General features: G+C 36.7%; 1 protein-coding gene across 2 annotated transcripts in view; it reads right to left on the bottom strand.

Annotated features, from left to right (window-relative positions):
• TRAK2 (trafficking kinesin protein 2) overlaps positions 1-27,461 on the bottom strand; it is a 58,730-nt gene that overhangs the window by 30,579 nt on the left and 690 nt on the right. The window contains exons 1-2 of one of the 2 annotated variants that reach the window (XM_006189946.3): positions 27,187-27,389; positions 2,183-2,471 (exon numbers count right to left, since the gene is read on the bottom strand). In XM_006189946.3, coding sequence (XP_006190008.1) covers positions 2,183-2,273 — 91 coding nt within the window. In that variant the 5' untranslated portion in view covers positions 2,274-2,471; positions 27,187-27,389. Of the gene's footprint in view, positions 1-2,182; positions 2,472-27,186; positions 27,390-27,461 lie in introns of those variants that run through there. The other variant, XM_032480067.1, reaches the window with a different exon arrangement.

Below are 27,461 nucleotides of genomic sequence, written 5' to 3'. Positions count from 1 at the left end.
AATTGTAACCCATTACTAGTTGGAAAATGAATCAACAGACATAGGCCCCATAATACTGTCAATTGTCTATGAAGTTTACATAATTCCATTCAAAATTCCACCACTTTTTTTTGGTTGAAATTGACATTCTGGTTTCAAAATTTATATGGAAATGTGAAATATCTAGAATGGCCAAAATAATTTTTGAAAGAGAACAAAGACCAAGAATTTGTACTACCTGAATTCAAGATTTACTATAGAGTTACAGTAATCAAGACAATGTGGTATTTACAGAAAGATAGACTTAGGGATTAAAGGAACAGAATGAAGAGTCCAGAAATAGACTCATACATACATCATCAAGCGATTTTTCAATAAAATTACCAAGGTAATTCAATAGGGTAAAAGATAATGTTGTCAACAAATGGTGTAGGAACAACTAAACATTCAACTGGGGAAAACAAAATCTGGACCCTAACCTCATTCTATATTCAAAGTTGATTATAAAATGGACTGTTGACCTAAATATAAAAGCAAAAACTATAAAATTTTAAAAAGAAAACAAAAGAGAATATCTTTGTGATCTTGAAGTATGCAAAGATATCTTAGAAATCACACAAAAGAATATGAACTATAAAAGCAACAACTGATTATGAGGCTCCACCAAAACTTAACATTTTTGCTCTACAAAAAGACACCATTAAGAAGATGGAAAAGCAAGGAACAATCTGGAAGAAAATATGTGCAACCCATTTATCTAACAAAGGATTTACATCTAGAATAATAAAGAACATTTGCAATTCAACAGTAAGACAAATATAAAAATGGGCAAATGATTTAAATAGACAACTCAAAATAAGATCTAGAAATAGCCAATAAACACAAGAAAAGACACTCAGCATCATTAGTCATCAGGGAAAAATAAGTTAAAACCACAGAGATAGCAGTACATATCTGCTAGAATGGTTAGAATCAAAAACACTGACATTACCAAGTGTTGATGCTGTCAAGCAGAGGTCAGCAAACTATGGCTCACAGGCCAGTTGGAGCCTGCTGCCTCTGCCTAGTTTTGCCAATCAAGTTTTATTGAAACACAATTCCATTTGTTCTTTTACATACTGTCGATGGGTGCTTTACTACTATAAGGACAGAGTTTAGTTGTTGTAACTTGGCAATAAAAACTAATGAACTGTTGACACATACTACAACGTAGATAAATCTCAAAAACACTTTGCTTCATTAAAAAAGCCAGATACAAAAGACACAGATTAATTTATATGAAATTCTAGAACAAGCAAATTTTACCTATAGTAACAGAAAAGCACACTGCTAGTTGCCTGGAGTCAGCAGTTGAAGGGTGAGGAGACCTCGGTAAAAGGGAACTTTGGGGGATAATAAAAATGTTCTACAACTTGATTGTACTAGTGGTTACATGACTGAATATATTTGTCAAACCGAACTGTACACTTAATGGGTCCATTTTATTGTATCCTAATGCAAATATCTCAATAAAGCTGAATACAAAATGGGGGGGAAATCTTTGGGTTTAGATGGGTTTCAGAATTTTATGGAGTTTTAGAAAAGTAATACCGTCCATTTACTGTATGTTACATAACATCTCCAAATGGTTTTGTAGCAGCACCCCATATTTAAATATATTAATATACTTTCAGCAAACATAAATATTTAAACTAAATGAGATAAGTCTAGAAACAGCTGCATAGGTCAGGTTTTGTGGACCAATGAGTTTTACAAACAAAGTTCAGAAAAAACTTTGGGTGTATAGTTTTTTCAGTCTTGCAGATAAGGACTTATGGGGCTGCATCTGTGTTTGCATACACTGTATACCATGAAAGCCTCTTATGTACAGGTACTGTAGTCAGGTGCCTGCAGGGCATAGAAACACAAGCACCTCTGTCCTTGTGGAGATGGGAAGACAGGAATAGGAAGACAAGATAGGGAGAGGAATATAATGCAGTTCCTACTGACCAGGGCTCACGTATACAGGGAGTGAGATTTAGACAACAAACAGCACGCAGGGCAGATTTTGATAACGTGTTAGGAGACCAAGGAAAAAAAGATATTAATTCAGTCGGTCTCTGAGGAGACCAGGCTGGAAAGGGAGGCTGGGTTTCATCATGGCAGGTCTTATACAAATTTTATCCCGTATGCAATAGCACTTCATTTATTAGACTGCACTCACCAGTGATGCTCTCTGAGTCTCTGTGATTGATATTCATGAGGTTTTCTTCACCTGTCGGTGATGTAAAATTGGCATTCTGGGATTGATTCATGCAAGCTCCTGTTTTGCTTTGGTTGAGAAGGACAGCTTTGGTTTGAATCAGAGGAAAGAGAAGCCATCAAGCCATTCAATAAAGAAAGGATCTGGTCAAATGGATATTTTCTTTTAAACAGATTTTTTCTGATGAGTCAAATGACATCTGGAGCAATGAGTGTTCTCATGTGATTATCATACCTTGGATGGTCATGACCTAAAACAAAGAACACATCAGGTGACTTCAGAATTCAGCAGGTCTTTAATAACGGCAATCCAATTACCCGGAATGTCTGTCATTAAGAATGTTTTCCTAATGATACACACCACATGGATAAATCTCAAAATAGTTATGCTGGATGAAAGAAGTCAGACAAATAAAGTTTATGATTCCATTTATATAAAATTCTAGAAAATGTAAATTTATCTATAGTGACAGAAAGCAGATCAGTGGTTGCCTGGGGTTGGGGAGGGATTATCAAGGTGTAGAAAGGTTTGGGGGATGATAAATATGCTCATATTTTGATTGTGATGATAGTTTCACAAATACATACATATGTCAAAACTTACCAAATTCTATATTGGAAATGTGTGCAATCTAATGTAAATTATAATTCATTAAAGCTGTTTAAAAATTTTAAAGATGATCTACTGTTCAAAGTAAAATAATAATAATACTTTGTGGGTTTTATAACATGCACAAAAGTAAAATATATTAAAACAATAGCATAAAGGCCTGGAGAAGAAAAATGGGAATATACTGTTGCAAGGTGTTTATACTATATATGAATTAGTAAAATATAACTCAGAAGTGAACTATGATAAATTTTAAAATGTATACTATAAGCCCTGAAGCAACCAATAAAATAATTCAAGAATTATAGATAATAAACCAACAAAGGAGATGAAATGGAATAATATAAAGCTGGGTTCCTCAACCATGGAACTACTGATATTTGGGGCCAGATAATATTCTGTCATGTGTACTGCAGGATGTTCAGCAGCATGCCAGCAAAATCCTCTCCCCAGACTCTCTCCCAGTTTTAACAGCTCAGAATGTCTCCAGACATTATCAAACATCCCCTGGAGGACAAAACTGTCCCCAGTTGAAAATCACTTAAATAAAAGATGTTAACCTCACTTAAAATTAAAATAAGTAAAAATGTATAGAAAATATTTTTCATCCATTAGATTACTAAACATGAAGTTAGAGGGTATGGAGAATGCAGCACTCATACTGTGGATAAAAGAGCAAATTGATACAAGCTTTCAGAAAGGCTATATGGCAATGCTTACCAAACTTTTCAATGCATATACACCATAATTTAACAATTCTACCATTAGGAATTTATGTGATGGATATACTCAAAGAGTATGCTAAGATGTATGTATAAGGATGCCCATACGGTATTTTCTTTTTTTAAAGCATATACACAGAACTGGAATCAAAATATCTATAAAAAATAGTTTAATAACAGTTCATATGAAGGACTACAATGCATGGGTGTGCACTTTAAAAAAAAAACCATTGTTACCAGTTAAGAAAACTGTTCAATATTAACTATAAGCCTAGCTTTATATCAAAAGACAGTCTCTTCTAAATAGTGTCTACTTGGCAACTTGCAGCTTCTATTTATGGCTAATTTGTTCTCATGCCTACTATTTACAGGCATCATAAACATTCAGTGCTTTTACAAGAGTCACCCACAAGAAATAGAAAAGCCCAAAATAAAAGCATTAAAGGAGACTGAAAATGGTCACAGAGGTAGCACAGAGAGGCACTCTCAGCAAATACTAGGGAAAGAATTTCTGAGATAGAATGTGCAACAGAATTAAACATTACAGAGAAGTCAAAGAGTTACTTGGTTTAAAAGAGGTGGCATAAGAAGACCATAAAATCAACAGTAACCTTCTGGAAACCAGGTCAACCAAGAGGTTAGGTCCAAAGCCAGGCTGCAAGTAATCAAGAAAGACGGTAAGAATGGAGTTTAGTGAGTGTAGAGCAATATTTCCAACATCTAGGCTTTCAGATTTCCATGAACCAGTAAAATTTCAAAAACTTCTGTGGTTACTGGCATAGTGTTGCTGTTTTTATACTTCATAAGTGAAAAAATATACAGAAAAAAACCCAACATAACAAAAAACAGTCCTTCCTCCAAAAGCTTATAATTTTGTGTTGGCATAACAAAAATTTTTCTATATTTGAATTAAACATTTAAAAAAATTTCTTAAATTCTATTTTACATATATAACTATTTTTCTTGAAACATGTTTGCCAATATAGCAATCCGCCCTAGCAAGTGCAATGTGAAGTAAAGATCAAAAATATTTGTTTAGGTATGTTGATTTTAATTCCAGTTGTCAAATACTCATTTTCATATTCAAGATCAGCCTATTATATGCAATTAAACTCTTCCCCATGTACTATCTGATTGTCCAAATTGCCATACCCAAATAAACCACTGCAAGGGGAATGGAACTAAAATGGGATCAAACCAATAAAGACTTGTCCACCCCTGGAAATCAGGAGGAGAAAGAAAGCAAGTCCCCTGAATATTTGAACATCAGGAATCTGAACAAAATCTCAAAACAAAATCTCAACCAAAAATGATCTGCTATGTAAGTCTCCATGTCACATGTAATTTTTATCAAGGTCTTTTAAATTATAATACTTCAGAGACCCAAATTCACAGATTATGAATCCAGTGATCTATTTTTAAAAATAGAATGGCAATGTAAATATAAGAATAAACATGCTACTGTCTAATAGGCTATGTAGTACAGTCGGTAACCTACTGACTGAATTTGACCTGCCACCTGTTTTCTATAACCTGTGAGCTAAGAATAGGTTTCACATTTTTAAATGGTTGGAAAAAAATCAAAGTTAAAATGTTTCATGATATGTGACAATTATATGAAATTCAAATTTCAGTGTCTACGAATAAAGTTTCACTGGAACACAGCCATACTCATTTGTTTATGTGTTGTCAATCGCTTGCTTTCATGATACAATGGCAGAACTTAGTAATTGTGACAGAGACCTTATAGTCAGGCAAAGCCTAAAATATTTACTATCTGACCCTTTACAGGGAAAGTATTCCAACCCTTGATCTAGTAGTAAAATAATTCAAGCATCAAATAACCATCTATCTAAATCAGTAAGTTCCTAGACCAACTTCTGAAACAGGGAACCCTCAACATTTAGATATACTTGTGATTAGATCATTATCGCTAAAAGAATTTCAGTAAAGAACAGACTTCTACTTTCTACACCTACAAGCATATTTAAAAGTTATTTTCAATTTCTAAGAAAGCATTTTTTTTTAAGTTGTAAGTTAGAAATCTGCTTGTGAAGAAGGAAGTGGAGAGGGGAGGGAAGATAAGAAAGGAAGAAAGAAAAAGAAGAGAGGGAGCAGGAGGGGGAGGATGAAAAGTGATAAAAGCAAAGTGCCTCCCAAATTGGTTCCTAAAAAAAACTGGTTCTTAATCATATTGTAATAAAAGACCATTGTGAAAATCTAATGATAACTTTGAGACTTTCTGCCTGCCACTACCACTCTGTTACACATTGGCTGGTTTAATCTTATATTTACAGTATGATTCCTGGTTTTTTGTTTTGGGTTTTTTTTAAATTTTTTAATTTTTATATTTACATATATCACACAGGAACACAGAAAATCTATGTAAGTTTCAACTATGGATGCTAGATCTTTGCTCTAGTGAATTGCTCTTTAATTAGTTTTGGAGGTTTTGTTAATGATTTGTTCTTAACTTTCACATACAAGAATAAAGAAAACCAAGGAACTAAGTCCACCTCCAGAGTCCTGCAGGGCAATCCAGGAACCTTCCCAACCTTCACAATGTGCATCAGGTCAGAGGTAATCTGAAAGTGATATGTTCTTCCTGATGACTCTTTAGAACTAAGTAAACCCTTTGGATACACCCTGTTCTAGCACTGAGCTCCTCAGCAGGATTAGTAGCAATACTGAGTATAGGACAATGTATGTACCTTGGTATTAGACACACCTGAATTTTATCTTATTTACTGATTTTCAGGCTCTGAGCACATTATTTAACAGTTCCTAATTGTCAAGGTGGGAGTAATAATTAACTACTCTTTACAGGGAGGGTAAGGGATGAGGACTAAATGAAGACTAGAAATTCCTAGCCTGGTACCTGACATCCATCCAAATGCTCATTCCCTCTAGCTTCCCTCTCACTTGGGCTGAAGAAAAGATGGTGTCCTGTGCCTAATGTTTCTTAAGTTTCTGACTTAACAGTCAGCTGTGAGCCCAGAATGCCTACCCTGTTTGCATAGATGTAGCCTAAAGATTACTTCCGAATAATCTTCATATAGAAAGAGATAAGGATTAAGCAATGAAGTGACAAGTGTCACAAACAGGACTGCTAAGGGAGATTATTCCTGAAGCTAGTTCCTTCACAGATTCTGGGAAAGGGCTCTTATAATAAAAAGCTTAACAATAACTAACACCTTCATTCATAGCATAATGGCTGTATTAGTTTCCTATTGCTGCTACAATAAATTACCACAAATTTCATGGCTTAAAACAACACTAATTTATCTTACAGTTCTGGACCTCAAAGGATGAAATAGTTTCAATGGACCAAAACCAAAAGCCAAGGCATTGGCAGAGCTGTGCTTCCTTTGGAGGCCCTAGGGGAGAATCCATTTTCCCTAGCTTCTAGAGCTGCATTCCTTGGCCCAGGGCCCCTTCCTCCATCTTCAAAGCCAGCAACACAGTATCTTCAAATCTCTTTCTCTGCTTCCATTGTCACATGCCTTTTCCTGACAAATCTCCTGCTATCTCCCTCATAAGGACACCCGTGATTTCATTTAAGGCCCAACTGGATAATCCAGGATAATCTATCTCCCCATCTCAAAATCCTTAATTTAGTCCCTTCTGCAAAATCCCTTTTGCCATATCAGTTAATATTCACAGGCTCCAGAGAATTAGGGTCTGGATATCATTGAGGGCCATTACTGAGCCTACCACAGTGGTTAAGAACACGAATTCTGAACTGCAGCTCTGCTACTTACTAGTTGTATGACCTTGGACAAATTACTTAACTTCATTTTTTCATCTGTAAAATGGGCCTAATAACACAGTCTACTTTATTGGGTTGCTATGGGGATTAAGTGAGTTATGAGAGGATAACAGTAGCACCTACCTTGGATGGTCACTGGGAAAATTACATGAGTTAATACACATAAAGCTCTTAGAACAATACCTTAGAATACAGCAAATGCTATGCAAATATTAGTTACTATTATTTCTATCACCACCAGATAGTACAATTTTTAAATAATAATAATAATAATATAATATTTTTATTATATTATATAATATATTATTAATTATTATTATTATTATTATTATTATTATTATTATACCACACACAAATTTGGGCACATTGTAAACCCTACTCTTGACTGCTTAATGGCTTCTTCTCTCAACCTAAGAAGTCACATTTACTTCCCACCCTCTGATGAGTGATGTTAGTTTAGTGCCATTAATCATCTTCTTTCTACTTCTCTGACATATGAATAAACAGAAAGCTTGCAGAATCAGAGTCCTAAATGTAGTAGAAACGAAACCCTGGCAAGCACAAACACATTTTCAGTGCCCTTCCTCGTTTGTACACACACATCCTTAGTACTTCCTTGAGTACCATCTACTTACTCTGCTGGATCTTTATTCACTCTTTTTAGGAAAAACTTCACAGCTTTTCTTTATAAAACAATCAACCAAGCATGCGTTACTTAATAAGCCAGCCTTTGTAATTCTTGCACATTTAGGAGATAATAGAGTAAGCTAGCCAAGTGACTTATTTTAATAAGAATGAGACTTAAAAAGAACAAACAAACCATGTCACTGATAATAAATATTGCTGGCAGAATACAACATGCTGATGACTTAGATAGTTTAGCCTAGCCATGGAAACAAAATGGTCAACAGTAAGGGCCTAAATATAGGCCCTGTGCCTTAAAAAAAATCTTGCTACTTCCTTAAAACAGGATACTCTGGCCCAAACAGCCTTATAGAAAGGCTAAAATAATTCAGGGACACTTCATTTTGACAAGAGTGCAGAGCCTAAAATTACAGTAAATATAATGATGTAACAAACATTTAAATTGGAAATATATTTTATAATTTTATTGTACAAATAATACTTTGGAGATTAATTTAAAATACATATTGGCTGCTGATCTGCATGCAGAAGTGGCAACAGTGCCAATCACCACCTCCAGCAGCAGCTCTTGTAGGCAGTGACAACCTTAATCCAGACAAAAAACCTGTATAATTTACAAAATAAATGTACCATGTTCTCACATTAAATAATGCAGTTTTTGACAGTGACAGAGACTCACTAATTTTAATACATCTGGTTACATCAAACATAAAAATTTACCAAAAAAAAACGCAATAATTTTAAAACCAGATATTGAACCACAAGAAGACCTTGATAGCTTCGGCGCTCAGAGCTGAAAAAAAAGGGAGGCAAGAGGGTGTTGTGTCACCACCAAAATCTGATCTGGACAGTGAGCAGCAGACCTCACAAAGGCAGAGTCCAGCTGGGCCGATGAACCACTGTATACTCCATCTGGTACCACCATTCCACCAGCATTATAAAGTTCACCCTGGGGAACTATCTGGTCCAAGCAAATATCTGGTCCCTCTTTTTTTGTGTCATTCAATTTAATGACCAGTAGGGTTTTCAGAATATAAAATATATAGAGGCAGCTCTACTTAAAAACAGGGTGGATTCCAAAAGCTGTAAAATCCATTCATTTCAAAGTTCAAAAGTTCACAAGTGAGATTTAGGTTTATAGGGTCCACATTCCCTCCTAGCTGATATGTTTTTGGCATTTAAAAAAAAAAGTGCCCTGTTTTGTTTACAAAGAACATTTACCGAGGCAGGCAACCCCTCCCTGCCACAATCTCTAGCAACATAAGGGAGGGAACCTCTGGCAGCTAAGGAATCCACACCAGAGTTTCACTCGAAGATTAGAAAAGGCCTTAAACCCATGGTGCCATCTGTGGTTTATGATAAGTTTCCACAGCACCAATTTCACTCACCATGCTGTCTTTAAGTTCTTGAACTTCAACTTTAACCCGAAGTAACCTTTGACTAAATGGGCATCTCACTTTAATGATGATCCTCTGCTAAAACCATTTCAAATATTCACATTTCTTCACCTTTGGCTGACTGTCAACTGTACAGATACATCTTTTTTCACATATCCTGGGATTGTCCTTCATAATCATTCTTATTGCCCAATCATATAGGTAATGAGTAATTTTCTCACTTCAATTTTTTATACTATTTCTATTTTAGTGTTCATCTGTCTATCACTAGCACTGCTTTCAGAGACAAAATGGGGCTTGTAATATTTATATGATACCTCAAAACTATATGTGTGTAAAACAAACAAAATAATGGCTGAGTTGAAAGTGACCACCTATTGGTGATCAGCAGAGCTGAATCCCTTGCTCTGGAGCATACAATGTCCCTATCCAGAAATTTTCATAAGTTATAAGTTTTAAGTAGACAAATTTGTGTTTCAAAAAATGTATAAGAAAGTAAACCTACCATGCAAGGACAGGGCACCCTGTCCTACACATTTAGAGATGTTGATTGTGCTTGGCATTTGGTTTCAAGCCAAATATTAAATAACATTTGAAGAAAAAAATTATCCTGATGTCTTGTTTACAAAGATAATGAATGTATATTCTTTGATGTAACCCAGTCTGAACTACTGCAGTGGAAAGTGAACCCATTTCTCTATACCTCAACAAATAGTAAATAACATGAGAATGGTTAAGTATCTGATTCATAGGAGTCTTCAAATCACTAGGAGCTAAAACCACCACAGCAAAACTGAAGGTTTTCAAGGCAAGGAATCATTTGTGAGTCAATAATTAATTTTATAGAAAAGCAGCTATATTATACAACTGTGGTTGCACATTCCATACTTTACCTTTTATAAAATTAGGCAAATAATCCAAAAGCAAAAGGATATTAGAGACTTTTTCAAGAAAGCAAGGTTTAGTAATTATTAGAAGCCATTCTGTTTCATATTCCACATCTACAACATCATTAAAGTACAATCACAGTTATCAAAATATAACCCCAATCATGAGGAAAATGCTAAATCATGCTTTCATACCTACTGTTCAAGAAGTTAAGAAAGCAGGATTTTTTTAATGTTAAAATATAATATTTTATGGTGTTTTAATAACTAAGTTTTACCCATCTAGAAAATTCATACATCCAGTGTGCTGGAGTACCAACTATGGCATCTAAGAAAGGTTATTACTATCTGTAGATTTTATTTTCAAATTCTTAGAAGTATAATATTATACATGTTAGTAGATAAGTTTCCTTTTCCCATCTGGCATTACAACAAGTTATGCATATTGGTATTCAAAAGTAAAGTCAGAGAAGTTTAATAGCACCTTTGAATTTATAATGGACTATAAAATAACATTTACTACAAAATCCACTTATTTTCAGAGACTTTTCATTAGTTTTCCATATTCCCGAATTGATAATGTTAAAATGAGAAATCTGTACTTGGATAACAATCTCTCTGTGCTGTAGTTTCCTCATTTATTAAATGGGAACAATAATAGTAACTATCTTACAGAGTTGTTATATGGATTAAATGAATTAGTGTTTATAAAGCATATATAATAGTATTTGGTAAATAGTAAGCATTATTTATGTGTTTAATATAATTAAAAAGTTAAACAGATAAGGAGGAAGAATTATAAAATACAAACACCACCATTTCACAGTACCTGGTCTCTGGGACGTAGATTCAGAAGATACAGGATTCAGATCAGTTTCTACTAATCCAAATTGTCAACAGCTCTAGCTCTCAAAAAGCACATGCTTGTATGGAATTGCCACCTTGCAATAATTCATGAGTTATAACAATTATTCTTAACTAAGGTAATCCTTTCTTGTCACTAAGTACTGGTCTTAAAGAAACTCTCATGAAAATTTACCCAAATAAAAAGGTTGTGTTGCGAACACAGAATAGCACAGCAATTCAAAGGAACCAGAGAAACTACGTTGTTGAATTAAATACACATATACCAGTAATTCTGCTCCTGGCTGTATCTATCTCAAAGAAATTCTCATATAAGCCCATAAAGAGATGTGAGAGATTGTTTCCTGCATTGCTGTTTGTGACAGTTAAGGCGAGGGCCCACTCCCTGGAGAGCAGATAGGTAAAAGGTGGATACATACCAGAGAACAACAGCACTAGGAATACAGTGCTGATGGAATAAAGCAGGAAGCAAAATGAGAGCGATACCACAATGCAATTTATATAAATTAAACTTTTTTCTGCATTTTCTGCACTATAAGCATATTAAAATGCTTGCCTTGTGGGGAGGAAAGTGGGAGAATCTGGGGATAAAAGCATCCCCAAAAGCAAGATATGGGGATAAAAGAGAAATTTTTAAAAATCTATGGAGGTCCTACTATCCGTTTGGCCGACTACTTATTGTGTAATTATTATTGCGTCTCTTCAATCCTTAATGTCTGAACACGTGCCTGGACATGAAAACATTTGCTGGAGACAATGTGTGCAGAACTAGCAATCTCTGCAATGTAAACTATGTGGGGCACAGTTCCTGACAATATCTTAAAAGGCCACGTCACTTTTATATTACTACCTAGCTGCTCTAAAGCAGTGTATTTAGATTTCAACCAAAGAAATGGTTAAAAACAAAAATAAGAACTAAGTGAAGATAAGCCTCAGTGTTGACATCTTCAGGTGTTTGGTTATCTGGTAAAAGTTTTGAAAGGAAAAGTGCTTAATGTTCAGAGACGACAAGAGTTTAAAAGTAGTACCAAATAAATTACATTCCTTAAATGAACCTATTTATCATTTGATAAAAATCAGCCACAAGTGAAACTGAAATTTCCATTCAGTTTCTCTTTCTCTTTAAAACACACAAACACAACACACACATATACCATGTGTGCACCTTTGTTTTTCATTATAAATAAAGAAATATATTCAAAAAAATTCAGGCAATAGATAAATATGAACAATCAAATGAAAGCTGCTTGTAGTCTTTTAGCATCTTTCACTAGGGTAATTAAGTTTGTTTATTTATTTAATTTATTTTCTTTAATGGAGGTACTGGGGATTGAATCCACGACCTCTTGCATACTGAGCATGCACTCTACCACTGAGCTATACCCACACCCTCCCAAATCTTTACTAAGAAATAGAGTATTAACATGCTGTTTAGCAGCCTCCTCATTTATCTTTCCATGCCAACATATTATCAATCTGTGCCATCATTTTAATATGATTTACGTTGTAATGAATTACACAGTATTCAGAATATACAATTATACAACCACTGATAGTTTCCATCAGTAGCTTTCTAACAATTGCTCATCCACTTTAAAACTCAAGAATCTCAACTTTTTTATAAAAAGCCAAGTAGTAAATATTTTAGACTTTGCAGCCACATAAGGCTTCTGTTGCGTATTATCTTTGTTGTTGTTGTGTTTTAACCCTTTAAAACTGGAAAAAAAACATTCTTAGCTTATAGAACTGGCTGGACTTGGCCCACAGGCTATAGTTTACTGATCTATACCCTAAATCATAATATTTTTGCCCCATAGAATCAAACAATGACCCAAAACTCTTAAAGAAAATGCAACAAGTAGCTAAATAAATACTATCAACATCATCTGTTTGAAACTCTCCTTTTAGACAGGAATTCCAAATTTTGCTTGATGTCCTAGAGACAGCGAGTATCAAAAAAAAGATAGTAGATACTATTTACACAACCCTAGTTTTATCCCTCTTTCCCATCACGCATTTTTTCAAACTTGTTTCTATAAAAGATCATAATTGACTTAGAAATATAAAAACTATGGTGAATTATTATTTGGCAGTTAAAAATAATTTAGTGAAGCCATATACAGTTTAGTCAAAGGAAATCGGATAGAAAATAGCTTAAAAATACCAAATACACAACCTCAAAAGGGTAGACTTCTGTCTTGTTCACCAAATGGTCTTGATTTAGTTCTCTAAGAGAAGGGGAAGGTTGATATTTAAACTCGATCTGAAATTCTGTATCCTTTTAAGAGATCACTATCTTTGTGCCACCTGGCAAAAGAGCTACACAATGCTACATAGTATAATCAATTCTAACAATGCAAAAGCTTTTTCAAGATAGGGTTTTCTTGTAACTTCTTCAAAGAATGGAGACTGAGTTTAGTATGAATTATTTAAATTTTTGAAAGTTTGATAAATAGAGAAAATAAGAGTTACTGGTAGGGTTATTATTATCAAATTATACCTAGCAAGGCACACATTTCATCGTCTTAACATAGTAAACAGTGGAGTTCCTCTTACAAAAGAAATGTTTTTTGTTTGGGAAAATACATGGAAAGGGCACTTATGGTGGAAAGAAAGGGCTTGAAGCATCAAAAGGAAGGCTGATGCGCTGCATAAGCCCAGGGAAAGAACTATTGTTTTTTTTCCCCCTCTAGAGAGGGAGAGAGGAAGGGAAAAAAGTCACATCCAGATGGCAGTAACTCAGAGGCCACAAGAACACTAGGAATTTGCAGAAATCTTAGGACTGTTCTGGCTTCCTTCTAACATGAAACTGAAGGTTCAAACCAACTGTTTAGCTATTAAACATTCAGCTGACATTTGGGTTATAGACATTAAAATATTCATTGACAAGAGCAGTTGCTGTCAAGAACTTATATTCCAGGATATTAATAAAGTCATCACAGGTTTATATTTTAAATCTTTTTTTAAACAGAAAATTATGTCCTTTTGACTAAAGTAATGGTTAAAAGAAGAAAAAAAAATTCAGAAATGAGTAATTCAGAGTAAATGACATTATAGAGTTTGTGGATTTCCTGGTCTCTTAACCAAAAATGGGGGGAAACACCTCCAGCAGAGGCAGTTTATCTAATAGATCCCATGGATACTAAAGTCTGTACTATACTGCAGGAACCAAATAAATCCTTCCCCAACAAATCAGAAGGAATTTTCTTTCATGTTGACTGGTAATGTTAATGTAATAGTGTAAATCAAAAGACACCACCACCTGAAAACCTACAAACCCTTCACGGAAGATTAAGAAATAAAGCGAACAGGAATAATCATACTGGCAGACTTAAGACTACTTCTGTATGATCTGTTTTTCGGGACTTATCTTCAAATCAAATAGCCAAGAAGATCCCTTGAAACAGCACTTTCACAAAGCAGTAAGATAAATACAAATTTTAAAAACAGAAATAATTCAAGAAGAGGTAGAAAATCTGTGTCCTCATTTCTGTCTCCTCTAACTATCATACATAAACTTGCTTTTGGTGGCTTAAGATGATCCTAAATCATTCAGCTGTTTTAAACTTAAAATACCTAAAGTCTTCAGAAGTAAAAGTTTCCAAAAGCTGCCCAAAGAAAAACTGTAGGCAGGACAGCTCTTCAGATCAGTAATCAGTGGCACCAGGACACGCAATCTTATATGACCAGGAATGGGGTACAACTTAAAACAGGGATGAGTGCTGGTCAGGACAGAATATTTATTATAAACATATTTATAAACATATATAATTCTAGAATGAGCCTAGAATTCTGCATATTTAAGACATATAACCATTTAAGTAATATAATTCTACTGGGTAAGAGACACTGCAATTATATCATGGCTTAGATATAAGACTCGTTTTCCAAACCAGATGTCACAGTCAACTTCAAGACTTCAAGATAAGGTAATTTTTGAGGGAGAATTGACACGTAGTGGATGATTTTGGCTTGCCAATGAAACTCAGGAATCAAATAAGAACAGATACTTTGAGGGGAGGGGCATGGCTATTGGCAACACAGGACACAATTTGATTCTGAGCTTGATGGGTACAGATTTAGGAACTCTCTTCATCCAACTGTCTTTAGCAGCTAGTATCCCCAGCTCTTCAGGATTTTATCAGGGTCCTCTCCTTTCTCTCCTCAGGTATCTCATCTCCTTTGAAGGCCTTAATTTCCAATTATATGATAATTAGCCCTCAAGGGTCTATCTTCAGCCCAAATCGGCATTTCTTGGCTTTAAGCTAGAATTCTCCATATTGACTTAGAATCAACCCCATAAATTCACCACATTCTAAACTGAAATCATTATCCTTTTCCTATGAAATCTGTTTTTTTTTCCCTGCTTTACTAATTAGTTAATATTATCAATTCATCTGATCAGCAGAGCCAAAAATCTAAGAGTTATCTTTCTTCTCCTCAGTCCGTGCTTTCCAGGCAGTCACCAGTTCCTGTCAATTTATTTTCCAAGCCTATCGCTCTGGCCTTATTTCAAGCCCTTCTCTCTGTCCTTGTCTACTGCAATGGCTTCCCACCTAGCCCTCCAGCCTCAGCCCTCTCTACTCTGAGCCAGTGTGGCTCTTGGGATGCATACTGCCTCCCAGCCCACTCCTCCCCATTCCTTTAGCATACTGTTCCTTATGTTTCAAAAGTCCTCCACCTCTAAAGGCACACACACGAAAAACTTCTGGTAACTTGGTTTCTCATGTATATTTTCCTACAAGGGAAAAATATACTACGGAGACCAAAACACGCAGTTCCCTTGACAGTTCTACTCTTTATCAAGAGCAGACATCCTGGCTTATTTATCATTCTTTAGTGAGTTTGCTCAGTATGTCTTTTCCCCCAAGCCCGATCAACTCTGGGCACACTGAGAAAACTTCAGTTTCTGGACCTGAACAATTGAAAAGGACACACCACTGCCCTGTGAGACTTTTCCTGTGCAGAAACTAGCTCTTTTGACACTGAAAGCAAAACCCCAAACATCTGTTAAATTCATGACTTGACTGTAGAATATACCAAATGAAACTAGCCCTCCAGAAGTTTTTGAAAATTGGTTTATAATGGTAAACAACTGATAATAGACACAAGAGCTTTCTGTGTTTCAAGTGAAAAATACATGATGAAGAAATATTCAGTCTTTCCTAATAATAACAGCTAACACTGATGGAGCACTTATTATATGCTAGGCATTGGGTTAAACACTTGATGTGCACAATCTGCTTTAATCTTCACAACAAACCCATGATGTGCATATTATTATTGTCACCACTATATAGATAAGGAAACCAAAGCTTAGATGTTAATTAACTTGCCCAAGCTAGTAAAAGCCAAGAATCAAACCAAACACTGTGTTTTTCCAAAGCTGGGGCCTCTCACCTCTGAGCTCTACTGGCAAGAGGCTGGGTGTGTAGGGGACAGTGAGTGTGTGTAGTTTGAAAAAGCCTCAGAGATAACTCTAACACAATCCTCTCTCTCCACTCCACTTTGTAAAAACATATATTGATTACTGAATAAAGGGGGGAAAAGCAAGTAAGCCCCCAATTTGTTCTTAAGTGGTTTATATTTGCTTTTAGAAATGAGTCATCTGATCCCAAAGTTGGCTGTATTTACAATGAAACAGAATGACCTCTGTTTTTATGTCTATTGTGATTTTCTTTAATAAGACAACTCCAAATCTGAGTCTGACTTCGCCTTTCAGCGGGTCTTCTACAGCATCAAGAAAATAATACAAATGTATTATCATAAATTGGGTATAATTCTGTTACTTGTTCTGGGCTGCTAAAAATAAGTGGCATATCAATCAAATAAATCCTTATTCCAATAAATTAAGTCTACCTGTATCTTAATATCTTGCAAATGCCAGACATTCAATAAACATCTGTTAAATGAATGAATCAATCTGTAGGCAAGTTACATCCTTGCAATCTGCAATAGGGAGAAAACGGAACTACATGAGAGACAAAACTGTTAGAGCATTTGAAAACTGAAGGCTTTCTTAGCCCAATTTACAAAGATCTGCATAGGCCTCTCATGGGTTTCAGTAAGAAATGTGAGCATATATGCAAGGCTATATCAGTTAAGCCCATCAGTTACACGGAAGTTGAAAACATCCCCTAGAGATAGGTTTGACAACAGTGTGGCAAAAAAAACCCCACAAAATCTTTAATACCAGTATCCTCTGCTTTTCGAAAGTCGACTGAACTTTACACCACTTTGCTTTTACAAAAGACCTACATTAGTATCTATTTTTGCTAACTAAAAGAAATCCAAGGGGGATTTTTGATGTTATGAAAAAAGCATTTGTTTTGGAGAGAACTGTTATAGAGGAATCGGGCACCCTGAGCAGCGGGAGGGGCACCGTCACGCTCCTTCCCAGGGAACTACGCTCAGCATCTCAGCGTCAAGCCGCTATAGCTTTGAAACGTGTCTGTGACCATCTGTGCTTTAATCCTGATTTATTTTGTGCATCTGTCAGCAAGATGTGTCCTAAGGTAACTGCTTCACTTTACACCATGCTGGCTTTCCAAAAGGTTTCCCAGGAACGCTCTACTTTCTGATGGTGAGGGAAACCTGTACCCAACCCCTCTCCCCCAACTCCTCTTTCTTATTTTAGAAACATTGTTAGTAAGATGTTTTCCTCCTAACATTAAGACATGGTCAGGAGAAAACTCCAACAAGCTGCTATGGGAAGGGAAAAAAAGTCCTCAGAATAGACTAAAAAGAACTTGATGACTCAGGGTCATTACTATGACTAGCAATCACTGTATTATGGCGACTACGGTGAAATGCTCCAGGATTTAAAAGAGCTCTTTCTCCCTACACTAAATGGTCTCAAATTGCTAAATTTTTTGGAGATTTTAAGTCCACTTCTGATTTTCTTTTCTCACTCACTGTGAGGTTATCAACCTCAGTTGCCAGTGTGCCTCTCCCTTTTCTAATCTTCTGTTGGCTGAGAATACAGATAACCAGGTTATCAGAGAACCCAGAAGGTGTCTGCTTGAGACTGAACCCCAGGACCTGTTTTTCGGCCCTTGGCTGGTTTCTCAAGTACCTCTTCTTTCATCCCTCCAGGATAGGGATTTAGCCAGCTGGCTTCTCTTCCTTTAGCACTGTCGCCAAGAGCTTTTCTCACCTCGTGTTCTTTTCCCTAGGCTGGCTATGAGTACACTCTGTCCTTTCTTTACTGTCTCCCAAGAAGAGTATAGGTCCTCGTCCCTTTTGTGAAAATTTTACTGTTAATCATTATGAAGAAAAACGGTGGAAACATGGAGAAAGCGGTTTAGAAAATCTTCAAATTTTTCATTCTGATTTTACTTCTTTTTTTGACTTTGCTTCTTAATCAATATTTCTTGATTCCCCTACTTGGATGCCCCCAGGAGACTATATGCTCAATTTTTTCCTTATTATACTATGAGCTCCTTGAATCAAGGTATCTTACTCTTGTATGCCCGAAGTCTTAAAGCAACTGACACATAGTAGGCTTTCAATACAAGCCCAACTACAAGCTTAAAGATTAAAAATGTCAGCACACTGAATTACAGAAGTAATTGAACAAAACTGATTATTAATACATTTCAGTCCAACATCAATAAATGACTTGCCTTGAAAAACAAAATCAAGCTAAGATGGAACATTCAAAAGAAAATGTATTTGCTTCATAAAAAAAATCTGTATAAGAGTTTGCTGGTAGGGGTGAGGGTATAGCTCAGTGGTAGAGTTCATGCCTAGCATGCATGAGGTCCTGGGTTCAATCCCCAGTATCTCAATTAAAAAGTAAATTAAAATAAATAAGCCTAATTATCTCCCCCTCAAAAATAAATTTAAAAAAAATTTTAAAAAAAGAGTTTGCTGGTAAAAGGATAATTTATCATTTTTTTTTAAAGCAATAACACACTACCCATTTTCCTTGTAATAGCTAAAAAGAACTAGTTGTCAGCTTTGTCAGAAAGCTAAAGCTGAACCTTTGGTTCATTGTTTAGTTTTATTATGCTTTCCACTAAGAGCATTTGCAGCTGTTTATGAATGCATTTAAAATAAGTCCCACATCAAATAAGAAATGACCAAGCATCTTCTTTAAAAAAAACCTCACAATTACTAATGTAAGTCTTATTTGTAATCTTTCAATTTTGTGACTAAAAAATAAAACAAAGGTACACTCAGTGGTTTAGCCTAGTACAAGCTAAAATGATGAGAATGTTTGAAAAGAAATTTTTTTTAGGTTGTTAAATTATGTGCTTTAGGAATAGTAGTGCCGTCTCAGAAATACTGTAGTTGGTTTCCAGTCTCCTCCTCTTCCTTTCTTCCTTCAGACAGAGAGTGCTCTTTCTTAACCAACAAGCTTCCCTTTGTTTTGATTTCTACTACTGGTGTGAATAACCCCAAAGCACCACACAACATGCCTGTGACTGAAAGCAATTAAGAGCCAAAAGCAGAGTTTTGGCACTTGGACCCCAAACATGTACTTTACAAAAGTGATGAATTTTTGAGAAATCCATTTTCTAAGTTGACATACTTTCTAAATATAAAGAAGTAGTTAAGTTCTCCTGAAAAGGTCACAAAACCATGTGAAGAGGGGCTGCTGCAAATTCATCAGCCATGAGTCTCACATCATAGACATGTCCCCCACCCCTCACCCCCATATCCTCTTTAATGCCCTTCTTTTCTGAGCCAATTCCATACCATATGTTTCTCACTCATCTCTGAATTCCTGTCTGTTCTCCATCTCTCTTACTCTCATTCCTCCCACCAGAAATCCACACACTACAGCTAGCTTTCTCTTCATACTCTGAGAATTAAGTACAAACATAATCTCAACCATGCACTTGCATACTTGTTGATGGGAGTACAAACAGAAATCCTCTAAGAAGGGGAACTGGGTGGCTGGAAGACAGAAGGGGGGAAAGAAACTTATTTTTCATCATACACCTTTCAATTTTTCTACCATGTGTATATGTCCACCTAGTTAAAAAATAATGAAATGTATGTTGCTTAAAGTCTCTGCTCTTGCCTTCCCTAAACTTTGCTCTACTGGTTATCCCCATATTCCACTAGCTTCACCCTCTTCCTTGAACTATCATCATGCTCAAAGTCTTCCATTTTATTAAAAACAGATAAAATTTTAAGTCTCCCTTCCCCAAGACTCTGGGTTCCCCTCTAGCTCCTGTCCTCTGTCCTCAGCCAAACTTCCTCACAGAGTATTTACTCTCATTCTCTTTTCCTCGTCTCTCATTCATACCTCAACCCCACTGCAATCTGACTTTTCTGAAACCACTTTCCCTTCAGTCACCAATAGTCCCTGCTAACCAATCCAATTGTACCTTCATGGCCATTATCTTATGTCTGCTTATGTCATGTCTGCTTCCATATTATTGACCACTCTCTACTTCAACTTTCCTCCTATGGTTCTTCTGGAGCCTACAACTTACAACGGATGCTCTTTCTTAAGCCCCTTCATTGGATCACCCAGCTCCCTCCCTTTGATCCTTAAATGTTGGTGTTTTCCAGAGTTCCAATTGTGATTATGTTTTTTTTTTTTTTTATTGTTGTTGTTTTTCATTCCCCTTTGTGCAAACCAGCCACTACCACAGATTAAATCACCTCTTTAGTGTTAATAAAGCCCAATCTCTCAATCTGGCTCTTCAGACCAGACTTCTTCCTGAGCTCCACTCAGATTTCTCACAGGCTGATTATGATCCCCTGAACTGATCCACTGAACAGCAGATGCCTCCTTTCTCTCACCTTACCACATCCAACCCTCTGTCAAATCCTGTACAGTCTAATACCAATATATATCTCAAATGTACCCACTTCTCTTTATCCCCTCTTCTATTATCCTAATTCAAGCCATCATCATCTCTTAGAATATGAAAAATCTCCTAACAGACTTCATGTTTAATTGCCTCTCTACTCTCCATAAGGCAACAACAATAAAGTTTTTAAAACTAAACTCCTTTTTAAAAAATTCAAGGAAATCCATAATATCTAGAATAAAATCCACACCTCAAATCATAGCTTGTAAGGTCCAGCTTCATCTGGCTTCTGATTACTTCTCCTCCCTCCCTTCCTTGCTCAGACTCAGCCACAGGCCTTTTGTCATTTCTTTCCACTTCTCATCACATTGTCTCCTGTCTTGGGCCTTGTAACTGTTCTCTGTACCAGAATACTCTTCGCTCTTGTTCTTTATATGGCAACTACTCCTCACCCTTCAGGTCTCAGCTGAAACGTCATCCTCTGGGAGAGGTTACCAGTCCACCTGATCTGAAGCAGCCTTTTCTGCCACTTTTATTTTCTACCTCAGCATCTAATATTTCTTTCACAACACACATTACAATTTACTTCCTGGAAGTCCTCTTCCAGAAAGAAAGAGGGAAGGTGCTGTCTTCTCCCTTTCCTCCTCCTTGCTGATCAGAATGTAAATATAATGGCAGGAGCTCAAGCAACTCAATACATTTTTTTTTGTTGAAATGAACTACTAACTGAACTGGTGGGTGAATTCTTTCACCATTAACACGCATAACGATCGCCTCTATTGTTATCCAACAGAGTGTAACACTCTTAAATTGGACCCTATTTTATTTAAACCATTCCTTCCCTCTTTATGACTTGCCAGAAAGCTTTCTAAAAAGAAAGAACTCAAAGTTTGGCAAACTGACAGAGATGTATGGATAAGCGTCAAAGGTCTCAATGATCTTTACAACATGAATTAGTTCCACTTCTATACCACGGGTAGACTTTGTATGCTCATTTTCTAGCATGAATAAACCATAATACAGGGTGTAGTGAAACAGAATGTCCCCAAGGTTACATGAGTCAGTAGTAAAGCTAGCAATAAAGTTGGAACATTACATATTAAGAAGGCAGTTATAAAAGAAATTTCAATAAGATAATCTCAATTAACAACTAGTCAACCAGCTGCTTATTGACCAGCTTTCAATAAATGCCTCTTGAATTAAACAAAAAGTACTAAAGAGAGATATAAAGTAGTATGCAACAGCCTCTGTCTTAAGAGAACACAAAGATCTAAGAAATCTAAAATCTAATGGAAAGAGTTCTAATGAGCCCCATGATCTAGATAAGATCTAAGATCTAATGATCTAAGAAATCTAAGGATATAACACCACCAAATAAAAAATAAGGATTTAATGAGTATTAGAAAAGAACTGTTCTGTAGTCAGTGAGGGGGGATTTCTTTTCTAACTGAAGTGGCCTGCCTTCAGTAAGATTTAATGCAGGGTCCCTCAAGGAACATAGGGTTCCTCAAGGATGGAAAGATTTCAATGGTGAGAATGGAGGTGTCTGGTAGTTAAGGACAAAGAAGGAAAAAGAGGCCCCAAAGCAAACAGCAGACAGAGCCAGTTTGGCAGCAGTGTACAGAGCAACTTAAATCGGAGTTGATTATGGGGAAGGTACTTGGAGCTTTACATTGGACTAGTTCAGATTAAGAACTGTGCACTTGATTCCACAGGGAACCAGTTTCTAAGTGGAAAGCGGTATTTGCAAAATAAATCTAGAGTCAGAATACAGGATAAATTTCAGGAATGGAGAGATTAGAGACAGAAAAATAATTAAGAAATTTTATCACATTGTGCTTGGATTATTGTAATAAAGGTATAAACTAGATAAATGGAAACAGTAGGAGGGATGGGTGAGATTTGTGAGACAGTGAAATAGGACTTGTTAAATTGGGACTAGATGAACTTGATTTATCCTCTCTGAAAAGATAATTACTTCTAGTATACACCTCAGTCATTTGGCTTAAAAACCTCACAATTTTCCTTGCCCCTCACTCCCTCTTTCCCAGACATTAGCTGTCGCTCACCCCACCGCTCCCAAACTGGCTTCCCCAAACATACAATACAGTCCAGCCGAAACAAAGGATTGTATTTACTAGTTCCCTAGACACACCAGGAGATTCCTAATCTTATAAATCTGTTCATGCGATGTCTTCTACCTTTAATGCCCTCTCCCTCTTCTACATATCCAAAGTCCAGACTAGACATTCCTCACACCCCAGTTTAATGCCTCTTTTCCCACCAAGCTTTCCCAGAAGCCTCAACTCAAAGTAAGCATTGACTCTCAACACTGTTCATTTTTCTCTAAAACACTTTTTTTTAAACCTTATAATTGTTCTTTATCTCCTCTGATAAACTGCATACTCCCTATGGCAAACATACCCAATTTACTATTGTTTTCCTTCCTCCTCCTTTCATAGGGAGTTGAAGATGTTGATAAATAATATATGGCGACAGTATAGTATAATGGCTAAGAGTATAGACTCTGAAGACAGACTGCTTGGGTCTGAATCTTAATATTGCCATTTATTTGCTATGTGTCCATGGGTAAGTTACTTAATCTCTCTGTGTTTCAATATCTTTATGTATAAAACAGAGATAATAAAAGTAGACATTTCATAAGGTTGTCAGACGAAATGGTTTAGAATAGCATAAGCACCATAAAAGTGCCTATTAAATGCAGTGAAAAAATACTGAATATGTTGTAATATCTGAGTAAATATTTATTTATGGAAAGCAAAATGTCAAAAGCAAAACCAGTCTCTAGGTACAAAACAGGTATATACAAGTTCTTTTTAAAACTTCTTCTGTATGCCCTAAGGGTTAGCCGTGCCCTTTACAGTCTTCCTTGTGTTAACAATGGTTTGTTTTAGTTTGACATTTCAATATTCTGAGAAAATATTTAGTTCGGCTTCCTGTGGCAACAAGACACCTAACGGATCTCCTTGCCTGCAGTCTTACCTGTTTTAATCCATCCTCCCACAGCTCACAGAGTATCTTTCTAAAATGCAGACTTAATGTTTTCCCACTGCTACAAATCCTATCCATTCCATCCCCCTTAGAATAAAGTTTAAAATCCTTTGCATCTCATACAAAAATCATCCTAATATGGCCCCAGTCTAGTCTCCAGCTTCATCTCTCAACATTTCTTTCTTTCTAAAAAAATTTTTTATGTATTTATTTAATAAAGTTCCTGGGGATTGAACCCAAGACCTCATTCATGTAAACGCGTACTCTACCACTGAGCTATATCTTCTCCCTTCTCAACACTTCTTATCATGAAACCTAATTACCCAGCCACACCTCAAAGGTTTTTGTATTTCATTCCTTTTGCTAGAACATTTCTCTATTAGTTTACTAGGGCCACCAAAACAAAATACCACAGACTGGGTAGCTTGAACAACAAGAAATTTATTTTCTCATAGTTCTGGAGGCTGAAAGTCCAAGATCAAAGTGTCAGCAAGTTTGGTTTCTCCTGAGGCTTGCAGATGGCTGCCTTCTCAATGTGTCCTTACATGGTTTTTTTTTTTAACCTCTGGGCACACATCCCTGGTGTCTCTCTTTGTGTCCAAAGTTCCTCTTCTTATAAGAATACCAGTTAGAATGGATTATAACATATCCTAAAGCCTCGTTTTAACTTAATTACCTCTTTACAGGCCCTGTCTCCAAATATAGTCACATTCTGAGGTTAGAGGGGTTAGGGCTTCAATTTACAAATTTTGGAGAAACACAGTTCAGCCCACAACAACCCCTTCCCCTTTTCTTTGGCCAAGCTAATTCCTGTTTGTTTTTCCAAGACCGGCCCTAGCCTTCCCATCCCAGGCAGATGGCACTGCCCTGTCTCTGTTCCCATAGTACTTCTGTACGCTGCAATCATATTAACACACTATTCCAATTGTCTCTTTCCTTTTTCAGATTGTATTCCTTAAGAGCAGAGACTAAATCTCTAGCGCTCAGCACAGCATCTGTCCCATTGAAGGTATTTACTAAAGATTTGATTATTTACAGAAAGTAGAAGAAAGAATGTGGACTTTGAAGAAAGGCAAGCATGAGTTCAGATCCTGGCTCCACCATTTACATATCCTGTGACTTTGGGCAAGTCACTAAGTGCTGACTTTCTATTCTACATAATGTAGTTATAAACATAAATGACTTAATAATAATAAAAGCGTCCAGTTGTAGGGTTGGTACACAGTAGGTGCTCAATAAACATTAGAGTGAAGATTCTGAGACTGCCTGGGTTTGACACACAGTGCCACCACTTAGTAGCTGAATCACCTTGGCTATGTTAACTTAACCTCTGTTTCAGTTGCTTATCTCTAAAAACACCTCATAATGTTACTGCGAGGATAAGTTAATATAGGTAACACCTTTAGACAGGGATCTAATACATAGTAAGTATTATAAAATGTTTCCTATTATATGATCACTGCAGATTCAAACAAATATGACTGGAAATCATGAGTACTTTAGTTCCTTCAATTACTAAGTTATTTTAAATGTGAATATTTCCTTAATGCCTCAGATTTCTTACCAACTTAATAGGATTGTTAACTAAAGAGGTTCAAAAACTGGTAGATGATATAAACAAAGATCAAAATGAACATGAAATTACATATTATCACCTGTCTCATTCCTTATACTGGTGTTTAACATATTTTGTGTATTGAAGTAAAAATCTTATACAAGTTTTTCTACTCTTTGTGACTATGGATTTTAACCATTTCCAGTAGGGAATAACACTTCTTGGCTCATATTTTCAATTACTGAACTACTAACCTTTTGAACTGGAAAGTCCTTTGAGATGAAAGGCTGATCCTATAATGGCTTACAGAAGTAAACAAGTGGATCTGTAATGGGCTTTTAGGGTCTTAATGAGCAGCTCTGTGGAGGATGAGAACTGCAACCAGAGAGAACTGGTTCAAAGGTACTAAAGCAGGGGTTCAGAACTTATTCTAGAAGTCCAAGGTATGTAGTGGGATCCCATATCAGGAAATAACGCTAGAAAATGCTTTTTGATCATCCAACCTTTAAGGTCAGTCATTTCTGAAGTAGGTACAAGTCATGTGACTTGTAACTTTGAAATAAGTTAGATCTAGGTATGAATCTCCACTTGTTACATAAGCAAAGTTTTTGAGCCTCAGATTACGCAACAGGGTTATTATAGTGAACAACTGATGGAATGTACGTGGAGTTCACAACTGAGATGCCTGGCTGATTGAAAGGACTCAAATATCAGTCTTTCTAACCCCTATCATCATATGAATAAGAATCTGTAAAATGATAAATCATGGTCTTTCCTATAGAATGTGTTTTCTGAATGTCTGAGACTTGTCGAACATTACTTAATTTTAAAAACAGAAAGCTGGAATAACTGCTGAGATGATCAAGTGTTTTCACCCCTGTGCTGTCTCACCATCAAATGTCCTTCACAATTTCTCCTGAAGTGTCACATCACCACCATTAACATGCTATTTGGAGATCACTGTAGCTCAGATTTCTAATTCTACAGCAAAGATTTGAAGGTCGGAAAAAAAATTTAAAAAAATAGATTTTTTTAAAAAACAATCGTCCATTTCACTTTATTCCTATAGTCCATTCTAGCTTGATGAATTCCCAGTGGAAAGTTAGTTTCCAGCGCAGAAACTGCAGGTTTAAATAAAAGGCTCGTAGGCAAGTAACTGGGTTCACCACTATTATAATGACCCATAAATCTTTTAAGTGTTTGAGAGATCATTTTTATGCTGGTATTAAAGGGACATCTGCCAATATCCATTACTTACTTTTGAAACTAACGTCAGCCGTGTCTGGTTCAAAATCAATCGCAGGAAAAGCCCAACTCAACATAGAAAGAGCTGTTTCCAATACCCTCTCCTCTAGTTCACATCACAGAGGGTGACCGAAGCTTAAGGTTTAACGTCCAGACACTAAAGCCACTCATCGCTCAGGGATGGGACAGCAGGTGGATGCTGTCCGGCAGAGGAAAGGATGCTGCCAATCCTCAGGGGTGCAGCTGGGGGTGAACCCAGAGGCCAGAGCCCAACGCCCATCACTTCTCACTTACACTTGGGAAACAATCCGCTTCCCACCTCAGGGTGGGGACCCGGAGAGGATCTAGCCCTCCCGTACCCGGCTCCGGCTCCAGTGTCCGCGCGTGTCCTCCGAGGACCCGGAGGAGCGCGGCGCGGACAGTCTCCTCTGCCTTCAAGGGAAGATGGCAAGGGCAAGTTCGGGTCGTGCGCGGGAAGATTACTCACAGGATGGCCCTGCTACCTCCGTCCTCCGCCGGCGCTCTCTCAGGAAGAAGACTAAAGCGGCGGCAGCCTGAGAGCAGCAGCCGAAGCGGCCGCCGCTGCCAGTAATTGCCCGGGCGTGGCAGGGACGGGCGAGAGACTTCACAACATCATCACTTGGCGACTTCAGTTTTGCAGCGACGTCGGGTCAATGACAGCAGCCGCACAATTGGGAAAGAGAGGAGACCCACTCTCCCAGCAGCCTCCACGGCCCCAACGCAAGACCTACTGGGAATTGT

This window comes from Camelus ferus, chromosome 5 (genome assembly GCF_009834535.1).
Source record: "Camelus ferus isolate YT-003-E chromosome 5, BCGSAC_Cfer_1.0, whole genome shotgun sequence".
Lineage (NCBI taxonomy): Eukaryota > Metazoa > Chordata > Mammalia > Artiodactyla > Camelidae > Camelus > Camelus ferus.
Note: the sequence above shows the minus strand (reverse complement) of the source record. Positions and strands in the feature narration are given on the sequence as shown.